Source organism: Dipodomys spectabilis, unplaced genomic scaffold (genome assembly GCF_019054845.1).
Source record: "Dipodomys spectabilis isolate Male_0828 unplaced genomic scaffold, ASM1905484v1 ptg000138l, whole genome shotgun sequence".
NCBI classification, from domain to species: Eukaryota; Metazoa; Chordata; class Mammalia; order Rodentia; family Heteromyidae; genus Dipodomys; species Dipodomys spectabilis.
Window position 1 is genome coordinate 11684463 of NW_024870815.1, and position 23936 is coordinate 11708398.

At 35.4% G+C, this 23936-nt stretch overlaps 1 protein-coding gene across 1 annotated transcript in view; it reads right to left on the reverse strand.

Moving 5' to 3' along the window:
- Positions 1 to 1183: 1183 nt before the first annotated feature.
- Hcn1 (hyperpolarization activated cyclic nucleotide gated potassium channel 1) overlaps positions 1184 to 23936 on the reverse strand; it is a 285847-nt gene continuing 263094 nt past the window's right edge. Inside the window, 3 exon segments of the mRNA XM_042690598.1 lie at positions 1184 to 1906; positions 1908 to 2185; positions 5817 to 5981. Of these exon segments, the coding sequence (XP_042546532.1) occupies positions 1307 to 1906; positions 1908 to 2185; positions 5817 to 5981 (1043 nt within the window). The 3' untranslated portion in view covers positions 1184 to 1306.

Sequence of the window (23936 nt, forward strand, 5' to 3'; positions counted from 1 at the left end):
TACAAATAATTATTAAAAATAATAATCACTGCAATAATATGAAATGAAAGTGTAAAACCTCACTTCTAGACTTAAGTCAGAGATCCAAGTCAGCCTTATAAGAATTTTAAGATAGGCAATTAATGAATTGTTATACTTTTCTAGAAATGAGAAACACGGTAAGCCTTTCCTTACAATGACTGATTTGAACCTAGTTGCCCTCCCCCCCCACCCCCACAAAAGCATGCAGGAACTATTTTGAGATGCTTGATTATGGCAAGAAGGAAGAAAAGTAATTATTTTTGGGGTGAGACAAGCAATTTGTAGATTCAAGCATACAATTTTGCATAAAACATTGCAGGTTAAAATAATAGTATAGGTTTCAAGCCATTGCATTACAATTGAATAATTGTCACAGATTTTTTTTTGTAAAATTTAAAACTCTAAGTTTTGAAGTGAAGCAATAAAACTAAATTATTCAACAATGACTTTTACCCTCGTACAACACAGAAGAGCTATTTTTATTTGGATTGAAAAAGTTATTTACAACTAACATTGAGTCTTGGTAAAAGTCCCATAACACATGAAGACAAATACCCATGCCCTCAAGTTTTCCAAGAGATCAGTGAACACGTTCGCAGTTAGAGAGCTATAGCCTTAACTATGGAAATAAATACTAGTTTCTTATGGTGCCCAAGCCTGGAGTGCATACTTTTTTCTCCTACTTCAGATTTGAAAGCACCAAGATATAAATTAGATCTACAAAATGGGATTTGCTATTTAATCCCCCTTAATGAAGGAGTAACAATTTAGATTCCTAGATACCTCTAATGAAAGAAATAATTGACTGGTGCTATTCCCAAGCTCAGTTGATTTGCCCCCATCTTGTTTTTAAATCAGAGTTTTGTTCCCATTGTATCCAAGAACTCTTCATAAGATAGAGAAATACATTTATCAAAGGAATCAAGTAAAAATAGATTCGAAATAAATAATCTTACAACAACATTTTAAATCCTTTAATGATTTTTGAAGAAAGGAAGACACATAACACTGAATGCTAAACAGTCCTCTTGAACTTCTTTTTTTGGGAATTTCGATATATATATATATTTAATAGTGTATGTGTGTGTGTGTGTATATATATATATATATATATATATATATGTTTTGTTTTTTGTTTTTTACATTTTACATGAAGGCCAGAGCTGTCTAAAATATCTCTTCGTGATAGGCTATATGATCTATCAGGAGATAGAATAAAAGGAGATCTGAGGAGATTCTCAGTTTATTAGAGTGTTTTTCTCTCTGCTTCGATAATCAGCAGGGATCATAAATTGGAAGCGAACCGTGGCTTTTCTGCGTCTGGGTCTGTGCTGAGGACGGAGGAAGGCTCTCTCTGGAGGGCAGCTGGTGGAGGGGGCGCGGGTGGGACTCCTCGGTTGGGGGGGATGGCTCCGGATGACATCTGTCGGAAGAGGGTGACCCTCTGCGGGACAGTGCTCCTGCCTGCGGCGGGAAGGCCGGTGCTGTGGACGGCCGTGACGGGCTGAGGGATGGAGGCCAGGGACTCGCCCACGGTAGGGTGAGGTCTGGAGATGAGAGTGGACACCTCGTGGGGCAGCGAGGGCTGCGAGGCCGAGAGCGGCCTGACCTCCCGCGTCAGGGTGGCGTTATGAAGCGCCTGCGTACTCTTGTGCACTTCGTTTTTCGGCGTGGAGCTGCTGGGCGTCTGTGGCTGTTGGGGTGGCTGCTGAGGCTGAGTCTGCGGGGCCTGGGGCTGCGGGAGCTGCGGTTGCTGCATGAGCGACAACTGGGAAGCGGTGGGAGAGGCGTAGTGGAAAGTTCGCGTGGCCAGCGGGCTCTGTACTGGAGGGCTGCACACGGCAGTGGTGTAGGAGCAGGGCGAGAGGATGGCCGAAGGTTGGGGGGGTCTGTGTGCTGGGGTTCGGGGAGTGCAGGTTGCTGTGAGGCAGGCTGGTGGCGGTGTAGACGGGTGGAGATTGTGTCCGTAGGCGAGAGGTCGGGGTCGTGCTCGTGGATGTGGAATTCAGGCCCGTCATTTGGGGATAGTTGAGAGGAGCAATGGCTTGCACCATCTCCCTGTCATGCTTCACGATCTGCTTCAGGATCTCGTTCTCCTGATTGTTAAAAACACCAGTGTTCAGATCCTTCTGGAACTTTTGCAGAAGGATGGAGTTTTTCTTACCTGCCAGCAAGAGGAAAGATAGAGACTGAGAGAGGTTGCACAGGGCTCGGGGGACAGCAGCTGGGAGCCACTGCTGGCAGCTGAGCGGGCCAGTGTTTTCAAGCACAGGCTTGGAAGGCAAACACAACCAGCAGATCTCACCTTGGGACACCAAACGGAGATGGATTTCTGCCTTATGGTTCCCTGTTATCAGCCTGGAAAACTTGACCTCCTACAAGCTGACACACACTCTCCTTTCAGAGGAAGTAGAGATGTTTAACAGGAGAACTATTATTTTTTTAAGTGAATGTTGAATTTCATCCCGTGTGCTCATGAAAGCACCACGGAGCGCAGAGCTAGCTGCTGAGCGCTGGCCTGACAGGTGGACTACAAAAGACTGTAGGTAGTTTCCTTGTGGCTGTGGGTCGTTGTGAATTTCATTCTGTAAACTGGCAAGCAGTGTGTTTATAACCCTGCTTTTACTAGAAAGGAGAATTTGACATAGGAAGAACAAAACAACATCCAAGAAAGTTAGAAAGAAACAGGGCTGGGAAGGAAAGAGAGAAATCTGCTCATGCATACCTGATGGGGACAAACTCAGGTGCATCTATGGTGATCTGGTGCACCTTACATCAGACCATGCTTACTGAATTGATGCTAGCTATTCTCCTACAGCTCCAGGAGATTTCCATGTGCAAGTTCAAAAAGCACTAGATCTTGGGTTTTGATCAGTGCCCAGAATCAACGATTCTTAATTCTAGCTGTATATTTCTCTCATCTCTAGAGCTTTAAAAAATATGTATGTCCAGTCATGCCAATTAAGTGTAAATAAGCTGGCATGAGGTTTAGATTTCAGTGCTTCAAAAGCAAATTTCCCCAGGGAATCCTTATGTGCAGGCAGATTGAGAACTGCCTCATGATTATTCCTCTTCTGAACTGTCGCTGTGAGCGCCAGGGCATGGGGCTTGGCAGGCTTTCCACACACTCCAGGACCTCAATAAACATTAGCTCTGCTTCCTGCCATCCTCTTTGCATTGGTTTGCAATAAACTGAAATTCTCTGGCAGGAGAACAATTAAAATCAATAGTATATTGATGAAAGAAAAGGACCAGCTTGTCCATTACCTCTTGATGCAATAATGCCCAGGTGGATATAACTGAAAAGTGAATCAATTTGCTGAATAAAATATCATATCTAAAGTTACAAGAAATGTGTTTTTCAGGATGGAACTAGATATGCTTTTCTGAGTGCTGAAAAAAGTAATAATCATAATTATTGCCAATATAATTATTTGTTTTTGTCCCAAAATGATACCATTTTCTCAAAGAGCAATATTTCTACATTAGTAAGCAATACAAATACTTACATGGAGGTAGGTACATGTCGCTCACACCTGTAATCCTAGTTACTGAAGGGTAGGTCCAGAGGATTGTGTCTCAAAACTAACCTGGAGAAAGGAGTCTATGAGACTCTAAAACCATTAGTAAAGTACTGGTCCAGAGGAATGGCTGGAGGTCTAGAGTGCCAACCGAGCAAGTATGAGGCAATGAGTTCAAACCCTAGTACCATCAAAACCAATCAATCAATCAAAAACAATCAAAACTCCACCTTTCTTGTCACATTTCCTTAAGGATCTACAGTGTCTGGTTGCAAGCAATGGTCACAAAACAAGAATAATCCTTGTAGGCATTTGAATAGTCAAAATTTCCTAATCTTAGTACCTCTAACTACAGGAAGAATTACTGGAGAGCTTTTCATTCACTGTTAACAATAATAAAGATCAAAAGTGCAAAAGCCTGGGGTTAGTAGTAATTATATTGCCTATAGAATCAATTGTAAACCGTCTCACACAGACTTTCTTTAATAACTACAATAATTTGGGTAAAAGTTAAACTATGTCGGACTAAGAAAACCTCAATTGAAATGTCTTCAATTTTGTCCTTTACCTAAAGATGTCTATCTGGTTTGGGAAAAAAAATCAAATACTCAAAGAGTATAGTCTCTGTGTCTAACCTAAATACTATAAAATAAGTAGTTTTTTTTTCAAATTATGCTTTCAGAAGTTCCCACTTCTTTCACAGACACTGTCTCCTTGGGTAACAGTACCCTGTTAATTGTTAATATAAATCTCTTATATGTTCTTTTTTTTTTTTTTTTTTTTTTTTGCTCTCCTGAGGCTTGAACTTTGGACCTGGGCGCCGTCCCTGAGCTTCTTTTTCTCAAGGTGAGTACTCTACTTGAGCCACACTTGAGCCACAACACCACTTCTGGCTTTTTTGAGTAGTTTATTGGAGATAAGAGTCTCATGGAGTTTCCTTCCCAGGCTGGCTTTGACCTGCAATCCTCAGATCTTAGCTTCCTGAATAGCTAAGATTACAGGCATGAGCCTCCAACAACTGGACTCTTGTATGTTCTCAATAAGCAATGGTAACATCCCTTTGCTACCTTTACTTCTTCTAATTTCAAATCTTCCTCCCGTCTATGGTTCTATAGCATAGAGGAGAAAGATGGGAGGTACAGAAAAACTCTGACTTAATCATACATCAAATACCTTCCCTTTAATAACAAGAAAACAACTCAGTAACTTTATGTTTACTTCTGACTGATCTCAGTCCCCATCTCCTTAGAATCCACTTATTCTCTCCTCCTTTCCTCCCTCCTCTTCTTCAACACAAGAGCACTGTGTACAAGGTACTTTGAATGTAATAGTAAATTAAATGTTATCTTTCATCTATTCATTCATAAGGCATAATATCCCTAGAGCAATTGCTATATGAAGGCAGCGCTAGTTTACAGAAACTAGAATATACGGAAGGCCTAGTAGGGGGGTGGGAATTCAGAGTAGGTTTTTCTGGGAATGATAATTAACTGAGATATGACAAAGGTTAGAATTAAGCTGAGAAAAGGGGCAGAGAGGAGTAGGGTGAGTAAAGAGGTAGTTTTGGAAAATGAATGCAATTGGCATTATAACACAGAATTTTTCAGGATATCTAGGGAACTTAGTAGCAAGCCAATTTGATCTAATTTTACTGGCATTTATACAAATCTTCAAACTAGCAAAACTAATGAGGTCTAATATATATTTTGGGGAAGTTAAGAAACATTGATGTTTGCAAAGGAAAACATCTATGTGGGACTCTTCTATTCAGGTGCTTTCTACTGGAGTCTGTATTACAAGTATTTCATTACATTTCTACTGAGACTAATTTAAATGTACAAATTTTCAATTTGTTAACAGAAAGATGAAACATAAAGTTGAACCTTAAACATGAAAAATGTGCCATATGAGAAAATTTGATTTGTAATACAGACTCGTGCTATTATATTTTAATTCTATGTTAATGCTATTTAGAATTTGTGTCAGTGCTTTTTTTTACCTGAAGATTCAAACCGTTTTGGCATCATCATTTGGAGTTTCAGACTGCGCAGCTGATAAAAACAGACATAAATAAATAAAACCAGAGTACTTACAAAAGCTTGATAGGACCTCAGATCTTTCTAGAAGTATGACTACAATTAAGTGGTAGTTCTACACAAACTAACAAGGAAGGCATGAGCTAATATTGGAGAGTGACAATTATATATTTATATCACTATGGACAGTAGATTCGAACTATATTGGATTTGAAGGAAGTTAAAAACTGAACAGTACCTATTCGATCTAGTCGGTCAATGGCAACTGTCTCGAAAGCTCTCCTCATCATTGGGTATTCTTCCAGGACCTCATTGAAATTGTCCACAGAAAGGGAATAAAGACGACAGTACGTATCAGCGCGGACACTGGCAGTGCGGCGTCCCTTGGTCAGCAGGCAAATCTCTATTAAAAAAGAAAAAGAATGGTTATTGTTTTGCAATATGTTCAGGCATTTTATCATTAATGACACCTTATCATGTGGAAAATCCCAGCGTTTAGCAACATGACAATTAAATGTCTTCAATTGTCAGTACCAATTGAAGAAAAGAATATTTGTTTTTTGAGTATTTAAGATTTATTTATTTCAGGTTTAGGAAGGAAGACATATATTCTTCCTCTCCCACTCCAATCAGTCTGAAATAGCAGGAACTAAAAGATATGAGTTAAAGGAAACTTTAAAATCCACATGGGAGTTCCAAAAAAGAAGGGTTATAATCAGACAGACGATTTCCTGAATTCTGGAGAGCAAAAAGCAGATGGTATGATATGGAAAGAAAAGAACATAAGTCCAAACATTGGCAATGAAAAGATTATGACCATGCAAAACTGCAAAAGAGGCTCAGATAAATATAGTCTATATATTGCCACTGAGATCAGAATGAAGGAAATTAAGTCAAACGTAAAAAAGCACTATATTAACATCTAAGAAGAGTTCTTTGGTGAAATTTACATTCTCAAAATATAGTAAATGAACATTTCTAATTTGGATTTCCTTTTTTTGCTAACTAAAATCTACAAGATATAATTTTTCCAGCTCAATTTTTTAAGTTTTATGAACTAAATCAAATTCCTCCAGGCTTGGAAATTTTAAACTGGGAAATACTTAAGAAATTATATTGAATATTACCAATTTAAAAATGGTAAAATAATTTCTAAAATTTATAGTTCCCTAATGAAAACAGCTAAACAATAATTAAATATCTAAATTCGCATTTTTTCTAAACTTACTTTGTTAAGTAGAAATTATATACACACTTTTTTTTTTTTTTGGTCAGTTGTGGGGCCTGAACTCTGGGCCTGGGCACTGTCCCTCAGCTCTTCAGCTGAAGGCTAGCACTCTACCACTTGAGCTTCAGCCCCACTTCCGGCTTTTTCTGCTTATGTGGTGCTGAGGAATTGAACCCAGAGCCTCATGCATGCAAGGCAAGCACTCTACCACTGAGCCACCTTGCCAGCCCAGGATTTTTATATTTTCAAATTGTCTCCTCAGTACTAGTTGTATCTTGCTCTCTGGTTTAAGATTATTTGAAGACAGTAATGATTCATTTGTATTATTTTATCCCCAACAGTGCCTTTTACAGAAATCCTGAGCCCAAGCAAAATGAATGATGTAACAGTCTTTAAATATGCAAATGATAGTATGCAAACTCAAGATTAACAGGAAGTTCTATACTTAAAATCTTAAGAGTTAGATAATAGAATATTTCCTCCTAGATAGCTCTGTGTTTTAATGATACTTGTATCATTATGTTTTCTGTATTTCTTTAAGCAGTATAATATATATTTCTAAGGCTTTTGTGAAGTCTATAATGAAATATTAGAGAATTTGGAATTTTTTTCTTTTCTTTAAGAAATGTTACTTTAAAGGTGATACACAGAGTGGTTACAGTTACATAAGTAATTAGTACATTTCTTTTCAGACAGCGTTACCCCCACCCCCTTCCCCACTTTCTTCCGCGTTCCCTCTACCCTCCTGTGCTCCCCCCAAGTTGTAAAGTTAATTTCCAGCACAGTGTCTTGTGACTATCACTGAACTGTTTCATTGGCTCACCCTTTGTCCTTCATACTGTATAAATCTTTTACCTTTTTTTTTTTCTTTTTCAATAGAGATATGCACTTAGAATTAAAATGAGTTTTGGGTGCCTAGGCAGTATTCACAAAAGATATAAAATAGAATTTATGGAGAAAACTAAGTGCAGCTTACAGATATAAGCTTTCAAAAGAGTACCATTGCATATTTTCTAGAACTAGTTTATTCTGATCTTTTGACTTTTCTTTGTTCACATTTTGAAAAGTTGAGCTAGGAATTTTGTAGTAGTGTCTTCACTTCTGTAAGAGCTTTAGTGTAAATTTGCTTAGTTGTATGCTCATTAATCAATATATTATAATCACCAAATCTACAAACATTTCACATTACAATTAAATGTGCGAATAATGAGACGTGTATATATTAAATTCCATTTGTTCAAGTTTTTTTTTTTCAGTTTTCTTTACAGTGCTTTGTGCTAGTAGTGGATATGTATGGTTATTGTCCCATGACTTTTTCAATCAAGGCTGGCATTCTACCACTTGAGCCATATCTCTCCTAGCTTTTTGGTGGTTAACTGGAGATAAGAAACATATTTTCTTGTCCTTTGCTGGCTTTGAACCATGATCTTCAGATAACAGCCTCTCGAGTAGGTAGGAATTCAGGCATGATTCCCTGATGCCCAGATTTACAGTGACTTTTTGAAACGTCTAACAAGCTATTTCACTTGGCTAAGAAGAAACTGTCAGTAGTGTACCCTGTCAAAGACACATTAACACACACACACACACACACACACACACACACACACACACACACACACACACACACCTGTTTTCTCAATTTTGGCATCAGAAACCATGAGGCCTGGGGGATTAGATTTGGTCTACCACACTATATGTCTACTTTCAATAATCATAGGTATGTGATATATCATCTCTGCCCAGTGCTATTTTTGCTGATCTTCATTAACCCTGATTGTAAACATTGAAGTTCACTTGACTTTGCTGTCACCTATATAAGCAGTTATTTTACAAGGTAAGGCAAATAGCTTCAAGCATTTTACAACTCAGAAATATTTTCCTGACTTCCAAAACAGCTTGACATTGACAGAGTTTATAAGAAACTCGTGGCAGAAATCTCTAGTATGTTCATCTCAAGTTTCTACAATTCTTGGTAAAACATGTCCACAATTTCTCATTGTAACCTAAGCATGATGATTCCTTCTTTTATACCCAATACTGTGCAACAGAATTTCACATTTCAGAGAAATTTCTTGGATTCCTAATACAGTGTCCTTAGCATCATTCAAGTAAATACTCAAATTTGATTTTCCTGCCATATTTGTACTTGTACTTTTTACATATTCATTGCAGTGGACAACAAAAATATTGCCTCTGGGTGGCAATGGAGATAGAAATAACTGGCTTAAACAATTTACATATCAAACACAATTTCTGGAAGTATTCTTGATGTTAAATGCATTTGATTTGACTCTAAAGCATTTTTACATACCACAGATTATAAAATAAATATTGATTATGTGGTATCTGTTGTGTTTATACATTTAGTGTTTTATATAATTTTCTCAGACTGGATATTATAAAGGAGTGATTATAAGCACGCACAATATGTATATGTGAACATATATGTATGTATACGAATACATACATGTGTGTATGTATATGTATATATATATACATAGAGAGAGAGAGAAAGAGAGAGAGAGAGAGAGAGAGAGAGAGAAAGGCACAACAAGAAACTGTCTTTCTCTAAAGCTATAACTGGTCATTTCAATACAAATACATATGGTCCAATTTACAGTTACTTCTCCTCTCTTCTACTTACGTTAACTATTATTTGTGATTTTCTGGTCATGTCACCTTAGCACTTTTATAGAAAATCTTTCCTATCCCTACAGGTTTAATCATTTCTCTTAAAACATAAATTGCAGAGCTCACCTGGGGCTCTGAATATTGATCTAGAAGTCTCACCTCGGACCAGTTGCATATTGGTGAAGTTGTCATGTGGATAACTAGAATAGTGCCTATGAAAGCCTTGCAACAGTCTAGGATATTTTGGGTCCTTGAAAAGTATTAGTTTCTTTCCATTTCCCTTTATACTCTTTCTTGTCTCCTTTAAATTCTTTGTGGTTTGGGATCACCCTGACAGAGCTAAGGGAAAAGTAATGCGTCATATATCAAGCAGCCTTGTAAGTTGTCCTCATAAATAATTTTCTCATAAGCAAACCATGCCAGTTCCTTATACTGAGTCATAAGTAAGATGGCCACACAGCACTGTGAGGCCATTTTTTAAAACTGTCCCAGGAAGATTGTCTTTGTGCTCATTTTCTACTTTTACAGCCTTGCATCTTAGGTCGTATAGTGCATTGTTGAACTTACTTGCATATATTTCTCTATACAAATCATAAGGTGATTAAAGCTAAGTATGGCCATCATGTTTGCAATATTTACCACTTACCATAGACTTATGCAGATAACATTCGGTTGTAAAATATGGACCAAGTGACTCAATAAATATAAAACAGAGTATCTTATTCCAGATCATACATGTTTTCCATCAAATGAGATTTTTACATTGTAACACAATATTCCTAAGACCCACATTTTTTGTATTTGTTTTTGAGATGCAGCTTTGGCCTTATCTTCTAGAAGTTATGATGTCTCCTACTTTGTTTAACTTGATTATAAACATGTTTAGGAATTTAGGTGATTTCTTGTTCTTCAATTCCTTTGTGTTTCTTTAAGTAGTCTCATGCTTATAAAATTATACTTAATCTATAGTTACGCTAGTTACGCTACTTACCTTTGGCATATTAAATTACTTGATAGACTTTATCTGAGGATTACTACTGGTTAGAAAAAAACACTTCTAGCCTCATGTTAACACATATGTTAAACACAGAAGATTTAAATCTGTATGTGATTAGGATAAAAGTCACATAAAAATATTAAAGCTAAGAAGGACAAAACCACAGTTTTCTTGCTTCTATCCAACTTTAAAAACCAGCCAGATTATTTCATATTTTTCCTTTTTATTTTAAATCAGCGCTCAAATCTTTAAAAGTTAATCAAACACCTTGAATTATAAATGTCTTTAAAAAGCAGCCAGGCTTTTTAAAAATTCATCAAATGATTTCAACTCTTAGATACCTCATTTTTTTTTGAAGTGATATCTTGACAGCTGTTTTCCTGGGTGGCTTAATATACTTGCATAAAATGGAAAAAAAAACAATAGTTTCCGCAGAAAATATATTTTCTAGCAAGTTTCTTTATTTAGGAGTAATTTGAAAATAGAATGGAAGAAAAAGAAATAAATTAAGGTGAAATTATTAATAAATAAATTATGAGGGAAATCAACAGGAAAAAGAAGTTTATTGTTTGTCTTCCAAATGTTTCAGCCTACTGCACCTCTTCCTCTCACAAACACATTCTTACATGTTACAGTGCAAACATAATAAATTATTGATAAAATACCTATTTTCTTTAATATAAAAATAAATGATGAACACATTCAAATTGAGCTGTTTAGTCAAGATTTTGTCTAGCTTTTATGCATAGAATCACCTGGGTGTCATTTTAAATACAAGATTAAAATTCAGAAGATATAAAGTAGGAACCTGCATTTTAACAAGTTCCTATGTAACAAGTGCTCAGGAATGACTTTTTGTGCATGGAATGAATGCTTGAAACTATAAGATTTACACCTAAAGCAAGTTTCTTTATTTAGGACTGATTTGAAACTAGACATGAAATATTAAAGGCATTTGTTGTATGGGTGAACATAAAAGGTTGTTTTAGGGGAAAAAAAACTTAAGCAAGAGCTGACATCAGAGAAAATTTCATTTCATGATATTTCCTTACATCAAGCCATTTGTTTCTCTCTAATGATACTTCAGAAACAATGTTTGTGTGTGCCCACAAACTGGTAATAAAATGAAAAGAAGAAAGAAGACATTAAAGGAAAATAGTTGTTCAAGTCAAGGAATAATTTCCCTAAAACCAGAATCTTGAAGGAAATTATGGGGAATGCAAGACAAAGGAATAACATTTATCTTGCTTGAGAACTGGCACTCCATTGGGAATTCAATCATAATATTTTTTAAAGTTTCAGAATAATTTCAAACCTAAATTTTCTGCTATTGACTTTCAAAAATCTTAAATAACACATGATTCATCACAGTATACATAGTTCTGAACATCTTGTGTGACAAGCATGGACTTGCATAAGAATTGAAACAAGTATAGGAGTTGCATGCCATAGGGCATGAAGATAGAAAGGAGAGAGGAAGAGGATGCTAGGATGAAATAGTATGAGTGCAGGTTCAGGAAAGAGGTTGTGGGGGCAGAATGTGAAAGAACAGAATCATAGGAGTTTGCCTAGGCATATGAATGGAATACCATTCTTCGGAAGCCTGGTCATTTCTACAGTGTTATTTCAAGGTTCTTCGGGCAGAATCTGAATGTAAAATACTTTTTAGGGAACAGGGCATCATCTCTTGTCATGGATGGGAAAGGTACTCAACTTCTATCCTTCTCTAAAAGGTGATTTCTCTCACAACTGTTTACAATTGAAGAATATATATAATAGTTTATATATATAATAGTATACATATATATGTATATATAATTTGTAAGACAACCTGAGAGGGAAGGTCTTAGCAGTCAAACTAAAGATGTTTTGATATTAAATGTACAAATGAGAAACAGAGATTTTCCCTGAATAAAGTTGTCACACTGAGAACGAAAGCAGTCTCTCCCAACAACCACCATAATGTGAAGCTTCAACAGAACTTCAAAGGAAGTGAGGCATTTAAGATTTTGAACCTAGACATAAAACACTGAAGGTATTCATTCTATGGGTGAACATAAAAGGTTGTTTGAGGGGAAAAAATTAAGCAAGTGCTGACATCAGAGAATTTCTTTTCATGACATTTCCTTAAATCAAGCTATTTACTTCTCTCTAATGATAGTTCAGTTCGTGGTGTGCCCACAAACTGGTAAACTTCCATTATGTTCCCCAGAAAACCTGTGATAATAGTTTAAGTTGGTCTGTAGTCTAGAGATGATTGCTCATGATCCAGCCGGGGAACTCCACTCAGTAGGTGTACTTTTTGTTGTTGTTGTTATCAGACTGTACATAATAAAGAAGCCTAACACTATTATGAACAGTTTTAAAGTAAGAAATGGACATCTTGGAAAGTTTAAGTATATCTGCATGTTAAGCATCTTAGCCACTGAGAAGGCTCCTGGCCTTCAGGGGCCAAAATAAATCTATCTCTGACATTTCTGATAGGGTTCCTTTTTTTCAACTCTTCTTTTCTATGTAGCCTGCAATTCATTTAGGTACATTCAATTAGAAGGTGCCTGACCCATATATACTTATATCTGTAACTTTTTTTTGGTGTAGATGGTTAGTCAATACATTCTATTAAAAGACACTACCTTTTCTTCTCTTCCACTGTCTTTATAGACAATAATGCATTCTAGAAATTTAGTATGTGAGTAGCTATTGAGAGACCATGAAGTAAGAAACTAATAGTCTCTTTATGGAGTACTCATTTTCTACTTCTGAGTATTCCAAGGTATAGGTTGACATTCCAGTTGGAAATATGTTTTTCTGGCATTTACCAGCAACAATTTATTATGCAAATAAAATAACTATATTAACAGCCATCAACTAAACCTGCCCATACCAGCCAATTAATCAAATGAAGGTAAATATCTGTTCACTGTTTTACACCCTAAGAAATATCAGTCTATGTGAGAAGTAATGAGCATATTAAAGGCAATAATTACAATCATAAAAATGATCATGAATTTCTAAATATAAGTATTTTTTGATAGATTTAAGAATAAATTGATTATAAGAAATAATTCACATCAGTAATTTCCTGCTTTGGTCAGTAGAATGAGTTGATAGAGGTAAACTGCATATGTAGTGCAGTGGATGCATATGGATGATACTATATACTATGGAATACTTTTTCTTATATTACCTTACTCAAAATACATTAAATTTGGAGAAAAACATAATTTTGAAATTATGGATTAAGACAGAAATCCAACAGTGAAATCTTACCATTGTGTGTTTTTGTCCTGAGGTAAGAAAAGGGTTTTTGTTGTATTTTTAATGGTTTGCTAATTTTAAGAAAAGGACAAATGTCAATCCCTTCATTATACACCCTTCCCACCTTACAAATAGTAGTCTTTAACTTAACCAGTAACAAAATCTGAAAACAATGGAAATATGAAAACTACAAATAAATTGGTTTCATCCTTTGATTTTTAAGCAAATGGAAGTGAATTAAAACTATGAATGTGTATCCAATCTTAAGATTATCTTGTATATAAAAAACCTTCTCCAGCTCATTTGGTTAGATGATAAAAAGACACCAGTAGGGTACCATTGAAAATGGTCGGATGCTCATTACAGAGAAAGAAATGCACTCATTCTTCAAAAGCTTAAATGAGGTATGATTGCATCCTTTCAAAAAATGTCCAAATGTTCAAAAAATGGGGGAGTCCACCTTCACCAGATAGTAAATCAACCAAAATGTCTGTGTCTATGAAGGAAGAAGAAGGATCAACTGTTTAAAAGATAAAACATTAAAAATGCTTATTTTTCTGCACTCCTTTATTTTATATTATTGTTAATTTCTTTATTGTGGGAAATTATAAATACACAAAAGACAGACCATTATAAAATACATTATTATATCTGACTGTACACTTTCCCTTCCTTTCTTTTATTATTTGGATATACATTTCAGCCATATTACTCCACCTCGAAACAGTATTCATTAAATGATTAGTAAAAATCTCTGTGATATCATTAGCACATCAAAAATAACAATTTCCTAATATTCACAAATATTCAGTTAGCATTTGATTACTAAGCAGGTACAAATTTTAAAGAACACTTTCCAGGACATGTCCATTCTCTGATCTTCCCAAAGGAGCCTAAATAGAATGACTCTTACATCTTAAACCACTTACAATGATTAAAAGTAAGTCTTGAAAAATAAAATAAAATGCTATGCCAACGCAAGAAACTTATATTCATATATTCCTTTCATGTATAAGATACAAACATATTTTTGAAGGAGGATCCACTGAAATTATAAAGGCATCTTTGCTTTTGTTGAATACTAGCAAAATATCATTAAAATATATTGGGGCAACGTTTATTTATTAATATAAATCTTTATTTTTTCCCCATCATTATTGCTATCATTTACAGAAATCTTAATTAGAAAGATGAAGGAACATAGGAACTTCACATGTCAACTGACAATAAAAGAGCAGTTGAAGGATGTAAGGATGAAAACAAAATAAATGCAAAAATGACTACACCAGTACCAATTACTGGGTTATGCACCCATATGTATAACTAACTTTGCTGTCTAGGGTTTGTCAATATCTTTCTTATTGACATTTGGGCCTGATAATTCTGTCTTCTATATTTTAAAATGTAGAGCTTGGCTGGCAGAAATATTTTTGAAGCATTGTAAATGTTTACAATTTTCATTGTGTTTACATACTACTTTCCAGTAGCCAACCTCCTGAACAAGAGGTAGTATGCCTGTGATTTGGTAGGGACATGCTTTCATCTCCTATCTTTATTAACCTAAGATTCAAGATGGAAAACAGTGTCTTTGGATGATCTTTATACCAGAAGCTCAAAATTGTGCTTTAGATATCAAAGCAATTATAATAAAACTCTTTGGGACATTTGCTTTAATTATGTAGTCTTTTTGGATTATCTTCTTGGAACATTGTAAAATGAATGCTAATCACTTTGTTAATGAGATAACACATTAGACATGCTTTTCTTTTTTCTTTTTTTTTTTTGGTCCAGTCGTGGGGCCTGAACTCTGGGCCTGGGCGCTGTCCCTCAGCTCTTCAGCTCAAGGCCAGCACTCTACCACTTGAGCCACAGGGCCACTTCCGGCTTTTTCCTTTTTGCTTATGTGGTGTTGAGGAATCAAACCCAGGGCCTCAGGCATGCAAGGTAAGCGCTCTACCACTGAGCCACCGTCCCACCCCTTAGACATGCTTTTCTAAACCCCTATGTTCTCTTTTTTCCATTCAAATGTCAGGTAATTCTTTATAATTAAGAATGACAAAAACATTAAATACTCAGTGACTATTAGACATAGAAAAAACTGAGAAAGTGGGGACATAAATTTTATGTTAGTGTTAATAAGCAATAACCAATGTGGAAATTGCTTAGGACAGGAAGTTTGATTTGAGAAATTTTGCAGACAGAAATGTATTTGAATGCTTGTAGGCTAAGAATATGTGTTCTTAATCTGTACCATGTGAATGAAGGAATGTTAGAAATAAGCCACATGTAAGGATGGAATGTGAAATTTCATCACACATGAATTGTTTTAACAAACAAAGTTGTTTGTGGTAGAAAAAACTGCAGAAACTATGCTCACGACATTGCAAATAGCATTGTTATATATCTCTAAAATGAATTTGTGATATATATACACATATATATGGAATTGAAAAATAGGTATATAAATTTAATGGATGTTAATTATTATCTATTCCAGTATAATACCTAATAGAGCACTGAAAGCCATTTTGGAGTTACATTGACAGAATTGTTTGACTTATTTTAAGAGCATTGAAATTACCTTGCCAATACTAATATAAGAGTAAACAATTTTTTTGTTATTGGGTTACTCAAAATATGCTACAAATATCTTGGAAACACTAAAATATGAATTCAAATTACACTTAGTGAATAGTGAGAAGAAAATTTATGCTGTACAATCTTTCTTTAGTTGATTTTACAGCTAAATATAGTAGACAAATTTTCATAGCCAAAGAATTGTCTTTACAAGTCTTCCCCCAAACCAGTTAATGTTTTATAAAAATTCACTGCTGAATGCATTTATCCTTAGAAGTAACTTCAGATTCTTATTTCCACAACCTATCATAACATCATTGCCCGTGTCCAGTCAGGATGACTCTCATCCTAACCTCAAATGCTTCATGTCAGAATTATCATATACTTACCACCAACCATGTGTTTCACACTGTGTTCTATACATGAAACATCAAGTTATTGTTACTCATGTCAGTTTCCCTTATAGATCTAAACACTAACTCCTTCAGTCAGTAATTCCTTTCTTACAAAGTCTGCTTTGGTCATTCTCCTAAACCTTCTTTTGTATGGTCCCCTGAAAATATAAATATCAGTTTCCAACAAAGTTTAGATTAAGTAAATAATCCCATCCATAATCTCTTCCCCTAATGCAAAAGAGAATATTAATGGGAATACTAAGCTATACATCAGGAAGGTTTTGGCCATAACCTATACATTAATGCTTTCTCTGTAACACCTATATCAATCAATCTCAATCAATGTTTGTCAAACTATTTGAACCAGATCATAATGAATATGTGACTTGGGAACTAACACATTAATATTTTAGACCAAGATTTGATTGCCTAATATAGGGGAAAATTAACTATAATAATATCACAGTTCTAAATTTGGTTCTATAAGTAAAATTAATTATTTAAATTAAACATACCAGTTGACATATGTATATCTCTCTTTTCTGTATCTCACTTAATCTATAACACTTAATGTATCAATAATGATATTAAGAATATAATAATATTTAGAATAAGCATAAACTTGTATATCATTGCCTGCATTTGAGTATATAAAACACACATAGTATGCGTTCAGTTTATGCTTTTGAAATCCAATTAAATTTATTTCATTGTTTAGATACATTCCATTTAAAATCATGTTGATGTTCAGATTAAAGTATAACATTTCTTTTATCATTCACAAACCAAAATAATGGACATTATTTTCTTTCAGTGCAATTTTATAGTTTTAGGTTCCCAGTGCAACTTAGCAGAAAACATAGAGATTTTCTTTATCTCTCTGCCCCTATTAGTTTGACTAAGAATCTCTCAGAAAAAGAAGAAAATAAATATCATTTGAAATTTCAATTAATTCTTCCTGTAAGCTATGTAGTTATTGTCCTTTATTACTGCAGGGCTTTGATTTTCCAGTGATCACAACCGGAAACACTGTCAGCTCATTACATTGCATGGTCGGTTTAATAATCATGATAGGCCCACAACCTGACTATTTGCCTAGACATGCATGAATTTTAGGTGCTGCTGTACAAATTATTTGGGTAGCTGGTGGTAAAAATGGTCTAGGACCTACACCTCTGCCTGTGATTAGTCAGTTAATAAGGAGAATAGACTCAGAATTAACATACATCAGCAGCAACATTTTCAGGAGGAAAACATAAGATTAGCCTTTCACTCTAAGAATAAATGTTTATAAATAGTTTTGAATATACTGTTATCAAGCTCTGATTAGAAAGGCTTAAAAGTAAGTTTATATTCCACTGAAATGTATATCTACCACTGATAAATCTTTCTGCTCATCAATATGTATTTATGTATATAACAACTTAGTACCATTTAGGGGTCATAAATGATATTCAATTTTATAGATATGATGGAATTCACAGGATGGGCTCTCTTTAGATATTTTAATGCGGGGGCTGGGGGTTTAGCCCAGCGGAAGGGCGCCCGCCTGGCGCGCCCAAGGCCGTGGGTTCGGCCCTCAGCCCTGGTTTAAAAAAAAAAAAAAAAGACACATAGATATTTTAATGCTATTTATAATATAAAAACATATACCAGCTATCTACATGGAGATTATCTGTGGATAATATAGATATCTATAACAAAGTATAATATAGATTAAGAATAGAAAAATATAAATATTATTAGTATTAATGTAGATTTGTCTTGATCAGGATAGCACAAAAGGAAACAGCACCTTTCAACTTTCATAGGAAAATGGAGTAGACCGCAGCCAAATTTGAATCCACAGATGATGATAAGGACAGAATAGGAAATGAAAAGGTCAACACGTGTCAAACTTCATTCTGATACATAATAATAAAGGCACATTTTCTACTTTTCACTAAATGATAAAAAGAAAGCCAATATCTTAGGATAATCTCTATTACTCTTAACACAAATAAGAAAAAAATTCTCTTGAAGTGTCAGAATAAGCGTCTTCAAAATATTATGAACAATATCTTCAACAACATGGTTATTGTCCATGAAACAGTTTATTCCATGAAGTAGATTATGGGTAACTAGACCAGATAAAAATGATCTACTTCTACCCATAGAGACTTCTTATGTAGAAATGTTTTTATAGCTTTTTCAATGCATTCACACCTGGAATGACATTATTAATTCACTTTCTTGGTTATGGTCTGACTCCTTTAACTAAACTATACATTGCATTGGGGCAAAATAATACGTTTCTTCATTCCTCTGTGTATTACCATTATCCTCTACAGTCACTAACACTTTGAATTACTCAACATAGGATTGTTTGAGGAGCCATGAATAAATCAGTTAATGAATGAAGTGGTTCTGATGCACCTATACCTTGTGGACCAATAACATACTTAAATCTTTGTTTAATGAGAAACAATAAATAGTTGGCCCGTTTTTTTCCTGTGTATGGACACTAATAAAACAATAAAAAATCTGGGCAGTAGTAGCTCATGCTTGTAATCATAGATACTCAAAAAGCTGAGCTCCAAGGGAAATGGTTTGAAGCTAGCCTGACCAGGAAAATCTATGAGATTCTTCAATTAACCACTTAAAAAGTCAGAAGTAGAGCTGTGACTCAAGTGGCAGATCATTAGCCTAGAGCAAGGAAGCTCAGGGTAGTCCTCAAGCCCTGAGTTCAAGACATAAGACTAGAATGCATAAACAACAACAAAAAATCCGGCAATAATCTACAACCATCTACAAACAGAAACAGTCATCTAAATTTTTAAAAGCCCGTAAGATAGAATAAAGGATAATTGAATAAACTCATTTGTAAGGATAACTTATCATATTGTTTTTATATTTCTTATTTTTCTATCTTCCTATTTATTATTTGCCTTACAGTGTAATGGCTTTTTTTTTCATTCAAGGGTCTTGAACTGAAGGTGCTGTCCCTCAGCTCTTCAGCTCAAGGCTAGTGCTCTACCACTTGAGCCACAGCACCACTTATATTTCTTATTTTATCACAGACTCATACAAAGTTGAAATAAATGAACACAAAACTTTAAGTAATGTGATTATCAAAAGTGGGCTTCTCTAGTAGAACATGGAAAAGAAATTGCTAACATTTTAACATAGAAACATATGTTTCTTCTCAGCTTCAGACTACTGGGCTAGAGTATTAATTTGTCACAATATAAGTATGGAAAAGAGAGCTGAGTAATCAGTATTTGGGCCAGATGACTGTCATGAATGTGAAGGTTTTTCTTTTTCTCATGATCTTTTTCCAAAGAAGACACTGTAACAAGCCGGATGCTGGTGGCTCATACCTGCAATCCTAGCTACTCTGGAGGCTGAGATCTGAGGATCACGGTTCAAAGCCAGCCCAGGCAGGAAAGTCCATGAGACTCTTATCTCCAATAAACCACCAGAAAACCATAAGTGGCGCTGCGGCTCAAGTATTAGAGTGCTCGCCTTGAGCTGAAGAGCCAAGGGACAGTGCCCAGGCCCAGAGTTCAAGCCCAACACTGTAACTGCCATTTATATAAAGTTTATATTATACTTGAAAAAATAGGTATTCATGAGATGTATTAAGTACGTGGGAAGGTGAATGTAAGTTATATGCAGATACTATTGCCTTGTATCAATTAGCTTTTGTTACACTTGGAGTGCTGGAACCCATATCCTTATAGACAATGAGGGAAGGCCATATAGACATACAAAACCATCTACTCCTTACAGTTGTCCTACAAAGTATTATTATCATTACTTTATGCTTGCAAGCAAGGTAAAACTTTCCAATGTCCTTTAACCTCAAATAGTTGAGTCCAACATGACAGCATTTGAATCTCAGTCTTTGTGACATGATCCATGTGTCTCTGTGCTACTCTGTCAGATACTTATTGGGCTGATTAAAGTGGCACTCACAAAATAAGAAACTATTTTAATATATTTTCTTCCCCCAAAGAATATTTTTGAAGTATCTTGTGATAATGACATTCATATAAATTGCTTTAAAGATGAAACTTAAAAAAAAAAAAGAAACTAAAACTAAAATATATTTAGTTGATAGCTAAGTAGGGGAAAAGTGATCCAGAGCATAGCTCCAAGGAGACTTGGCATCTGTGCACTGAAACACTTGTTTTAACAAGTCCAACTGTGTTTCCTAACTATGTCAACCCTTTCCTTTGGCTAATTCAGAATCCAGTTTATTGAATATATCAAACTGTAGCTTTCTTGCTGAGAGGAGCTGAATGCTGCTTTAATTTTACAGCCGGAAGTTGGTATTTCATCTTGAACCAAGCATATTAAATTGTTGTGTAAGTGGAAAGACCACAATGTCCATATTGCAGCTTGCGTTTGCAGAAGAAAGGACTGCAAACCAAACTGTTAAATCTGAAAACATCTGATGTCACAATGATCAATTTGAAGATATGGGCAGATTTCTTTTTCTCTTCTGAGTATCAAACCTTCTTTCTAGTGTCCTATAAGAATAATGGTCCATTCAAAGGGAAACACCAACAAGTAACATTCTGGGTCAACCTCATATATATCATTCTCCAAGTGAGCTAACCAGAATCTTCCATGTCATAACACAGGGGAAATGTTACTTTAAGATTAGTTTTTCAGGCTCACATTTAGGGTCCTACTTTGCTCTGCATCGAGCTGGAGAGAATCTCAGATTGTCCGAAATGGGAAGAAGCACAGCTGAGTGCACATAATTTTTTTAATGCAAGCCTCACTTTCTCACTTGCCACATCTTACCCGACTTTTAGTTGTCACACTTTTTAGTTTCACAACTCAGCTCAGAAGTTACCTCATTCATCCTCTAAATATTTTTACATCACAGGCCCACTCTATGTCAGGAATCTAAATGCTGTACATATACTCTCATGAAACTCACATTTTGGGAATCAGATGAAAATACACAAATAAGAAACACAACATGAAAAATGAATCTTTTTAAAAAAAACAAGTAATATGATATAATCCCTGATAATTATAGCATTATGTGTTGAGAACTCTGGATGTTCTAAATTGATTGTTAGGTGTTTAATGCTTACTCCCTGCCCCCAGGATTCTCTTCTCTTCCCTTTAAAATACATAGTTTTCTGAAACCCAGTCTCTATGTGTGGTTCTTCACAGACATGGTCACAGCCGTGTCTTCCCTCCCCACTATAGTTGTGGAAAACTCAAGTTCAATACCTTGTAATCATGTCATTAGACTTACAGAAGAAACTCTTTCATGAAAAAAAGGGCCACTGACAAAGGCAGTCACGAAGTTCACCTCTTTTACAAAACAATCACTTCTGTCTTTGCTGTGCAATAATCCTTCCCTGGCCCTGACCACTCTCAAGCTTGACATTTGATGCAGGTATAATTGGGCCAGCATACACAGCAAGTGTGAAGAAATGAGTGACAAATCAAAAATATCTTTCTAAAATGTTTTCTTCTGGGTTGAAAATGAAATTTCACATCTCCCAGTGCGATCTCCTTTCCTCATTTTCACTTTACTTGTGTCATTACAGACTTCTTGCTAGGAAGTAAGCGGGAAAGAGGTTTATATTCTTGGGTATTCCTGAGGTCCTGCAGACCTATAGACACTTCGGAACAATATATTCATTTGGAATTTTATTACACTTAAACATTTGTTTTTGCTGAATTTTTTTCATCTTTCTTCTTTTTTTAAAATTTTAAAGGGTATCTGTAATTTGGATTGTGAGTTCATTTCCATGCTATCTGAGGACAACATTTCTTGATGGTTCCTCAAAAAGTAGTCATGACCAATTATCACCCGTTTGTGTTGTCTTCGGATCTATCAATAAAAAAAGATTTGGCTCAAAGATATTCCACCTCAGGATGGCAGGGAAATTGAGGTTGTTTTCTTTCCTAAAATAACTCAAGCCTTCCAGCAAAGCACAAAGCAGAAGCTTACATCACAGAAAAGCATGGGGATTGTGATAAGCACGATTCAGAAAGGCCCCAGAAACCAGAAATGAGCACGTGTGCATTCAATGCCAGTCACTTTATGAATTTTTATACACTTACCAATGCTTACCATCATTCCTGTTAGCTTCCACAAACCTTATTTTTCTACTGTCTGAGAGCATACACAAAGTGCAAATTTAAGTACTTAAAGGACTACAAAGTTAAGGAACAATGGCATAGCTTTATTAGATAAGGTTCAGATTTGGGGGAGAGGAATTATAAACAATATTAATATATCTCCCTTTTCTGAGTAATTACACAAGATTATAATCTGCAACAAAAATATAAGATGCAAAACGATATGCTCCTAACTGGAACATAAAGAAGCACTTCATAAATCTCTAACACCTATATTCCTCTCTGTAACACTTTCTTGTTCTTCCTTCTTAATATTATTGCTCAACAAAAATCAAATAACTCAAGAGCAATCATATCCATCTATAATCCAATCCCTTGGTAAGTTTGTGTCGATACTAAGAAGGATCAAACTATCAAATACATGATGAGAGAATTGGCTGATGGGGGATAACCGAGAACAAATAGAAGAATGAGAGGAAGAAATGACAAAGAACTTACAGGTTGCACACTTCAGGGACCTCTTCTCTGTACTAGAATTCTAATTCTGGTATTTTGATACCACACGCATTGCTATTTTGCTTAGAATTGTTTTGACTATTCTAGATCTTTTATTGTTCCTTGAATTTTTGGGCTGTTTCCTCTATTTCAATAAAGCATGTCATTTTGTCATTTGGATTGTGAATTTGAACAATAACATATGCTGATGTGGATGTAAAGAAAAAGGAACCCTATAACACACTGTTGGTGGGAATGTGAACTAGTACATCCACTCTGGAAAGCAATCTGGAGGTTCCTCCAAAAACTAAATGTAGATCTTCCCCACAACCCAGCCATACCACTCCTGGGGATCTAATCTGAACATCATGGGCCAGGATATGATAAAGACACCTGCACATCTGTGTTCACTGTGGCACTATTCACAATAGCCAAGATATGGAAACAGCCCAGATATCCCACAACAGATGAGTGGAGCCAAAAATGTGGTACCTCTATATAATGGAGCTTCAAACAGCCCTTAGAAAGAATAAACTAATATCATTATTAAGGGAAATGTACTGAACTAGAACAAATCATGTTAAGTGAGGTAAGCCAAGCTCAGAGAGACAAATGGTGCATGTTCTCTCTGATATGTGGGAATTACATCTAAAATGCATTGGGATATGATCAATTACA